This window comes from Salvelinus sp. IW2-2015, unplaced genomic scaffold (genome assembly GCF_002910315.2).
Source record: "Salvelinus sp. IW2-2015 unplaced genomic scaffold, ASM291031v2 Un_scaffold5623, whole genome shotgun sequence".
NCBI classification, from domain to species: Eukaryota; Metazoa; Chordata; class Actinopteri; order Salmoniformes; family Salmonidae; genus Salvelinus; species Salvelinus sp. IW2-2015.
The window spans coordinates 17,527-26,779 of NW_019946888.1; the positions used below are offsets into that span (position 1 = coordinate 17,527).

At 46.4% G+C, this 9,253-nt stretch overlaps 1 protein-coding gene across 1 annotated transcript; it reads left to right on the forward strand.

Annotated features, from left to right (window-relative positions):
* Positions 1-1,534: 1,534 nt before the first annotated feature.
* LOC112078393 (nondiscriminating glutamyl-tRNA synthetase EARS2, mitochondrial) lies at positions 1,535-5,236 on the forward strand (the record flags this gene model as incomplete). The annotated part of the gene is made up of 5 exons (XM_024144657.2): positions 1,535-2,085; positions 3,198-3,353; positions 3,682-3,871; positions 4,256-4,406; positions 5,156-5,236. Coding segments are annotated over exons 2-5 (495 nt in total), but the record flags the coding sequence as incomplete, so codon positions are not given.
* Between the last annotated feature and the right edge of the window lie 4,017 nt (positions 5,237-9,253).

Consider the following 9,253-nt stretch of genomic DNA (forward strand, 5'->3'; position numbering starts at 1 on the left):
TCCGAGAGAGAGAAAGAAAGAGAGAAGGAGAGAATTAGAGAGAGCCAAGATTTTCAAAATGTTCATAAATGACAAGCATGGTCAAATAATAATCAATAATATTCCACTTGTACTCCAAATTTTACCTATCCACACTGCGCCCATCGAGAAGATTGAAGTACTGCTAGTTTTCCAGGGAAAAATGCCCCTTTTCGTCCTCATGCTAGCTAGTAGTTGCCACCGCAGCCATTTTGGAATGACAGTGCCAATGAAGGCTGCTGTGGCTCCTGCTAGCTAGCATGAGCACGAAAGGGGCAGTTTTCTGGGAAAACCAGCAGTATTTCAATCTTCTCGATGGAACAGTGTCGATAAAGGTAACATTTGGAGTACAGTGGCATATCCCACCCTGCATTAAGGTTTGTTTTCTGACCCATATCTAGCGCAGGCTCCACAGTGTCTTATTAATGCAACCATGATTGTATTCCGCCTCCAGTGCAGCGCAGTGTAAACAAGCGTAAAGGTAGGGCTGGTGTCTTCTGGCAGGGTGAATACTGAATATACGAGATGATAAAACACAACAACAACAACATGAAGAGATGATAAAACACAACAACATGAAGAGATGTGTGTGTGTGTGTGTGTGTGTATTAACACATGTTAGTGCCCTCCATCCTGCTATGTGTGTGTCTGTCTGTTCAGTATGATGAGGACAGATCTTTCTGCACAGGAAACCTGTTGTCTAAGGGTCTGATTAGCACTGTCTCTGCATGACTTTCCCTCTGTCCCCTGGCAGGGAATGTTACAGATGAGTGAATGTACCACCATTTTCTAGGAAACCGGTGGAGGTGCGGCGTCATACCTGCAACCAATCAGAGCGCACAAAAACATTTATTCAAACGGACCAATAAAAAAAGCATACATTTCACATGACTACCTTAGTTACTCTAATAAGGGATCCTTCAGCCTGTTTACAACAGTCGTCAATCAACTATGTTACAATTATAATTGTTCACACCCACAGCGAACCTCTCAGGGTAAGATATTCTAGTGATGGGAAACCGAGGCTTTCACCAAATTCTGCCTTAATAAGATTGTTCATTACGCTGAGCTTTAACACAATCCACATTAGTGACATCTGCTGGTCATCAATGAAAAGCAGTGTTTGATGTTTATTTGCGTTGTTTCCAGACTATTCATCAAATCTCCACAGCGCAGAGGTTAGCCGCGAGTCTTCGTAGGCAACTACAATCAGTTACCCATTGCAGGATCGCACTTTCCATCCTGTTTCCCTTTTTTGCTGTCAAAAACTGAATCGAGGGCATTATTTAAGATGCTTTAGASAGAAGCTTATACTATAGTCAATAAAGCGACTTGTTTAAACAACAATGTGCAGAAAGTGTGGCGTCATAAAACTATTTTCTAAATAATATACCTTCGTTCGGATCCGACCACCCTTTGTGTTCTGGGTATCAATAGTCCCATCATTAAGGTTTTCACACTGCGCTTTTATCGGTGAGCGGACTTTTATTTTGAACAGAGCAAACCAGGAAGTGGTGTGATGACGTCATGTGATTGCATGTGTAAGAGAGCCCGGTACAGTTGACGTGTCAACTTCAAAAAGGATTAATCAACAACGCAAATCGATCCTAAATAGCAAACATCGGTAGAATGAAATTTGTAAGAGCAATGTCAAGATGCCGGTTTTCCCCTCTCCTCGTGGTGCTAACGTTTCCGCGTTCATTAGCTAGCTAGCTGTCTGTGGCGAGTGGAACACATGTATAACTTTGTTTTGTTAACTTCGGTAGTTAGCTAATTATTATCATGCTTCTTCATTGTTTATACATCTCAGCACACCATCCAGATGCCTTACAATAAAAATGTGTAAGCGGTGTTGCCAATACAGTACAGGAAGGAACGTCCATAAACTCGATACCCCAGTGTTGTTGAAGAACGATTGACTTTCAGCCGCAGTGGTGGACACGGCGGAAAGCAAAAATACATTAGGTTGAATAGCTCGCAGAAGAGATGCTTTTCATCTGAATGTGACGAGGTTGTCATCATCATGAACATGGTGAAGTGGAGTGAGGTTCGCTCCGAGTCCAACAGGTAAAATAAGCAGCGAATTTGGGGGGGGGGGTGTAGACTGATTGGGATTTGAACCCACGACAGGCTGTTATTAGCTAAACAATCGGTTGAATAATCAGGTGTGTTAGTGCTGGGTTAAAGCCTGTGCAGTGCATATAGCTCTACAACCCTTGGGTTGGTGGTTGGTTTTGAGCCGTGGCTAAAAGGAGTACACTACAGGGAATAGGATGCCATTTGGATTAGGGAAGCACACTATAACCTGTACATGCTATAACACTACTGTTACAGTGAGGCCACATTACCCAACCAGCGTCCTTCCAGGGGCTAGCTGGACTGTTACAGTAAGTAGTGATGCCACCATAGCTGGACTGTTACAGGTAGTAGTATGCCACTAGCTGGACTGTTACAGTAGTAGTGATGCTGGACTGTTACAGTAAGTAGTGATGGTACCTAGCTGGGCTGTTACAGTAGTAGTGATGCTACCTAGCTGGACTGTTACAGTAGTAGTGATGCCACCTAGCAGGACTGTTACATAGTAGTGATGCTCACCTAGCTGTACTGTTACAGTAGTAGTGATGCTACCTAGCTGGACTGTTACAGTAGTAGTGATGCTACCTAGCTGGACTGTTACAGTAGTAGTGATGCTACCTAGCTGGACTGTTACAGTAGTAGTGATGCCACCGTAGCTGGACTGTTACAGTAGTAGTGATGCTACCTAGCTGTACTGTTACAGTAGTAGTGATGCTACCTAGCTGACTGTTACAGTAGTAGTGATGCCACCTAGCTGACTGGTTACAGTATATGATGCCACCTAGCTGGACTGTTACAGTAGTAGTGATGCCTACCTAGCTGGACTGTTACAGTAGTAGTGATGCTACCTAGCTGGACTGTTACAGTAGTAGTGATGCTACTAGCTGGACTGTTACAGTAGTAGTGATGCTACCTAGCTGGACTGTTACAGTAGTAGTGCCACCTAGCTGGACTGTTAACAGTAGTAGTGATGCCACCTAGCTGGACTGTTACAGTAGTAGTGATGCTACCTAGCTGGACTGTTACAGTAGTAGTGATGCCACCTAGCTGGACTGTGTACACCATGTAGCCTAACTAACTATAGTTGACCCGTGTCTCTCTAGGTTTCCTACACCTGGGGGGGCTGCGTACAGCTCTCTACAACTATATCTATGCTAAGAAGTATGGAGGGAGCTTCATCTTACGTATGGAAGATACAGACCAGAGCAGACTGGTGCCGGGAGCTGCAGAGTCTATAGAGGATATGTTGGAGTGGGCTGGTAGGACAGACTAAATAACACACACACAGACCAGAGCAGACTGGTGCTGGGAGTGGCTGAGTCTGTAGAGTTCATGCTGGGGTGGGCTGGTAGGAGCAGAGACATATTTAGATATTAAGGAGTTTGSRCAACTTTTACAACGGACGTTAGCACCCGTGAGCWTTCCAATACATTCCAAGTATTTGGAATCTAATTCAGATTCTAGACATTCAGTTCCAGAGCATTGTTTACATTCTAGAACATGCTGTGGAATGGTCAATATTGCATTTGCCAATGTAATAATGGGGGCTAACATGTATACCATCCATCTCCATCCTACCCTCCCCAGGTCTCCCCCCAGACGAGAGTCCCCGTGGAGGAGGCCAGTACGGTCCCTACCTCCAGTCCCAGAGGCTGTCCCTGTACAGCCAGGCTGCTGACTCCCTMCTCCAGACAGGGAAGGCCTACCACTGCTTCTGCAGCCAGCAGAGACTAGAATTACTGAAGAGAGAGGCCCTACGCAGCGGACAGACACCGCGGTGAGTGGGCTAAACACACTCATACACACACATACACACACACACACACACATAGTTTTATTTATTTTATTTAACTTTTATTTATTTTATTTAACTTTTATTTAACTAGGCAAGTCATTTCACAAATTCTTATTTACAATGACGGCCTACCCCGGCCAAACCCGGACGATGCTGGGCCAATTGTGCGCCTCCCTATGGGACTCCCAATCACGGACGGTTGTGATACAGCCTGGAATCGAACCAGGGTCTGTAGTGACGCCTCTAGCACTGAGATGCAGTGCCTTAGACCGCTGGACCTCCTAGGGAGCCCAACATACACATGGACATGTTGAAATACACATACTCACTCATTCACACATATAACTGAACAATCTTCTACTGCAGGTATGACAACAGGTGCAGACACCTCCGCCCAGACCAGGTAGAGGAGAAGCTGGGTCAGAAGGTCCCCCATGTGATCAGGTTCAGACTGGAGTCTGGAGTAGAATCCTTCAACGACCTGGTCTTCGGATGGAACCGTCATGAGGTGGCCCAGGTAAGCCGGCTGACACGTGAGATAAATAAACACAAGCTGTACCGGCAAGCAGTGTGCAATTTTTATTTATTTATTCCCATGCCCCTGCAACAAGTAATCTCAGATTTGCAAGTGCTTTTCTTATTTCAAAACGCATATAATTGAAACTCCACCTCCCATCCCAAGTTGAAGGAGACCCGTATTAATCTGACGGGTTCCCCACCTGGCAAATGTAGTAGATGGATAGATAACATATATATCTACCCATTCCTCTRCCCAAAGGGATATTCAATGTCTGCTTTAAAAACATTTTACCCATCTACCAACAGGTGCCCTTCTTTGCAAGGCATTGGACAACCTCCCTGGTCTTTGTGGTTGAATCTGTGTTTTGAAATTCACTAAAATACAGATAATTGAATGTGTGGGGTACAGAGATGAGGTAGTCATTCAACAACCATGTTAAACACTATTAGTGCACACGGATTGAGTCCATGCAGCTTATTAWGTGACTTGTTAAGCACATTGTTACTGCTGAACTTATTTAGTCTTTCCATAACAAAGGGTTGTTGAATACTTATTGACTGAAGACATTTCAGTTTCTCATTTTTTATTAATTTGGTAAAATTCCGAAAAACATAATTCCACTTTGACATTATGGGGTATTGTGTGTAGACCAGTGACAAATATCAATTTAATTTTAAATTCCGGCTGTAACACAACAACATGTGGAAAAAGTCAAAGGGGGTGAATAGTTTCTGCCCCTGCTYTAGGTAGAAGGAGACCCTGTAGTGATGAAAGCAGAGAGTTTCCCCACCTATCACCTGGCTAACGTAGTAGACGTCCAAATGATAGCAACATCATCTAAAAATCAATTTTTTATCCAACATCATTGAAATTAATGATCACAAACGTTTAAATAATAACAGTGGTCTAGTTATATGTGATACAATGTATAGTGAGCAGTGAAATAACTATTGGTTTCCGTTGTGGTGACTGGCTGACTGACATTAGGGAGAGATTAAATAGATCCTGAAATTTAGGCCTGTCTGGAGAGGCTAGCCTCACACAGAATTAAATTCCATGGTAATTTATACCATAAACATATCCTTCCGCCCCCTATCCATCTTTATGCAACCGATTACGGATCAATTGAGCCAGGATCACAAAGATTCCTGGCTTAATTCCCTATCCTAGTTTGTTGCAACAGGCCCCAGGAGCCCTGGAATAACAAACAAAACATATATTAAAACCAGGGCTTCCGCCCAGAGCCTGGAATAACAATAACATAACCAGGGGCTGCAGCCCAGAGCCTGGAATACAATAACAGAAATATAACCAGGGGCTTCTAGCCCAGACCCTGGAATTAACAATAACAAATAACATAACATAACCAGGGGCTTCCAGCCCATAGCCCTAGATTAACAATAAACATAATATAACCAGGGCATCCAGCCAGAGCCCTGAAATAACAATAAACATAAAACAAACAAACCTACCATTTTTGTACTTTCTACATTTGCTTATAGTACATGCTTCTGGTTTTGTTCATGCGTCATAATTTCTATGATTCTAATTCTGCTCTGCTATGTGTCCTTGGGTATCTTGAAAAGAGTGAATAAAATGTATGAATAATTATAAACTAGGTTTAGAATTTTGTTGGTGTGCCTAGTGGGAATCCCAAACCGGTGTGTGTGTGTAACCTGTACAGCAGCAGTGTTTGGAGTAGTGTGTGGTGTGTACTTACAGCAGCAGGTGTTAGGAGGTAGGTGTGTGTGGTGTTACCTTTGTACAGCAGCAGGTGTTTGGAGGTAGGTGTGTGGTGTGTACCTGTACAGCAGCAGGTGTTTGGAGTTAGAGTGTGTGTGTGTTGTACCTGTACAGCAGCCAGGTGTTTGGATAGTGTGTGTGTGTTGTACCTGTACAGCAAGAAAAAAAAACAAAAAAAACAGCAAACAGGTGTTTTGGATGTAGGTGTGTTGTGTACCTGTACAGGCAGCATGTGTTGGAGTAGGTGTGTGTGTGTGTACCGGTACAGCAGCAGGGTTTGGAGGTAGGTGTGTGTGGGTGTACCTTGTACAGCAGCAGGTGTTTGCGAGGTAGTGTGTGTGTGTGTAACCTGTACAGCAGCAGTGTTGGAGGTTAAGAGTGTGATGTGTGTACCTGTACAGCAGCAGGTGTTTGGAGGTAGGTGTTGTGTGTGTACCTAGTACAGCAGCAGGTGTTTGGAGGTAGGGGTGTTGTGTGTTACCTGTACAGCAGCAGGTTGTTTGGAGGTAGGTGTGTGTGTTGTGTACCTGTTACAGAGCAGGTGTTTGGAGGTAGGTGTGTGTGGGTACCTGTACAGCAGGCAGGTGTTGGAGGTAGCCGTGGTGGTGTACCTGTACAGCAGCAGGTGTTTGGAGGTAGGTGTGTGTGTGTACCGTACAGCGCAGGGTTTGGAGAGTGTGGTTGAGTACCTGTACAGCAACAGGTGTTTGAGGTAGGTGGTGTGGTAAACCTGTACAGCAGCAGGTGTTTGGAAGGAGGTGTGTGTGTGTGTACCTGTACAGCAGCAGGTGTTTGAGGTAGAGATGAGCCACTCTGTCCTCCTCAGGACCGTGCGCGGCTACCTTCATCAGGTGGTCGTCTACACGTTAGCCACGGTTGTAGGTGGGAAAAACCGTCTGGCTTTCATCACATAGCAGGGTCTCTTCTACCTAACAGCAGGGGGATCGGTCTACTACGTTAGCCAGGGTGATAGGGGGAACATATCTGCTTTCATTCAGCGTACGATTGGTCTCCTACACTACAGCAGGGGGCACGTCTACTACGTTGGGAGCCAGGTGATATGTGTGTGAGGTAGAGCGCGGAGGTCTGCTTGTCATCACTACAGGGTCGCCTCTCTAGCGTGCAGCAAGCAGGGGGACGTCTACTCAGTTGTGAGTAGCACAGATAGGTGGGGAAAACCATCTGCTTTCATCACACAGGTCTCCTTCTACCTACAGCAGGTGGAGCTACGACTGGTGTGAGCGCGAGGTGATAGGTGAAACCATCGCTTTCATCACTACAGGGTGTGCGGTTCCTCTCTAACCTCAGCGGGAGTAGGGTGACGTCGTTGCACGTTAACCAGGAGTGGCGGGTAAGGTGGGAAAACCAGCTGCGTTCGATGGCTGACGTGTACGAGGTCTGCCTTCTGATGCCTTACAGCAGGGGGACGTCTGCTACGTTAGCCAGTGATAGGTGGGGGAAACCATCTTCTTTCGATCACTACAGGGTCTCCCTTCTACCTACAGCAGGTGGACGTCTACTACGTAGCCAGGTGATAGGTGGGGAAACCATCTGCTTATCACCTACAGGGTTCTCCTACCTACAGCAGGGGGACGTCTACTACGTTAGCCAGGTGATAGGTGGGGAGGAACCATTCTGTTATCATCACACAGGTCTCCTCTACCTACAGCAGGGGACGTCTACTACGTTAGCCAGGTGATAGGTGGGGAAACCATCTGCTTTCATCACTACAGGGTCTCCTTCTACCTACAGCAGGTGGACGTCTACTACGTTAGCCAGGTGATAGGTGGGGAAACCATCTGCTTTCATCACTACAGGGTCTCCTTCTACCTACAGCAGGGGACGTCTACTATGTTAGCCATGTATAGGTGGGGGAACCATCTGCTTCATCACTACAGGGTCTCCTTCTACCTACAGCAGGGGGACGTCTACTACGTTAGCCAGGTGATAGGTGGGGAAACCATCTTGCTTTCATCACTACAGGGTCTCCTTCTACCTACAGCGTGGGACGTCTACTACGTTAGCCAGGTGATATGGGGTAAACCATCTGCTTTTCGTCACTACAGGTCTCCTTCTACCTACAGGCAGGTGGACGTCTGACTACGTTAGCCGAGGTGATGGGGGAAACCATCTGCTTTCATCACTACAGGGTCTCCTTCTACCTACAGCAGGGCGGTCTGCTACGTTAGCCAGGTGATAGGTGGGGGAAACCATCTGCTGTTCATCACTACAGGGTCTCCTTCTACCTACAGGCAGGTGGACGTACTACGTTAAGCAGGTGATAGGTGGGGAAACCATTCTGCTTTCATCACTACAGGGTCTCCTACCTACCGCAGGTGGACGTCTACTACGTTAGCCAGGTGATAGGTGGGAACCATCTGCTTTCGATCACTACAGGGTCTCCTCTACCTACAGCAGGGGGACGTTCTACTACGTTAGCCAGGTGATAGGTGGGGAACCATCTGCTTTCATCACTACAGGGTCTCCTTCTACCTACAGCAGGTGGACGTCTACTACGTTAGCCAGGTGATAGGTGGGAAACCATCTGCTTTCATCACTACAGGGTCTCCTTCTTACCTACAGCAGGGGACGTTCTACTATGTTAAGCCAGGTGAAGGTGGGGGAAACCACTCTGCTTTCATCACTACAGGGTCTCCTTCTACCTACAGCAGGGGGACGATCTACTACGTGAGCCAGGTGATAGGTGGGGAAACCATCTGCTTTCATCCTACAGGGTTCTCCTTCTACCTACAGCAGGTGGACGTCTACTACGTTAGCCAGATCTGACTAGGTGGGGATAACCATCTGCTTTTCATCACTACAGGGTCTCCTTCTACCTACAGCAGGGGACGTCTACTACGTTAGCCAGGTGATAGGTGGGGAAACCCTCTGCTTTCATCACTACAGGGTCTCCTCTACCTACAGCAGGGGGACGTCTGACTACGTTAGCCAGGTGATAGGTGGGGAAACCATCTGCTTTCATCACTACAGGGTCTCCTACCTACAGCAGTAGGTGACGTCTACTACGTAGCCAGGTGATAGGTGGGGAAACCATCTGCTTTCATCACTTACAGGGTCTCCTACCTACAGGCAGGTGGACG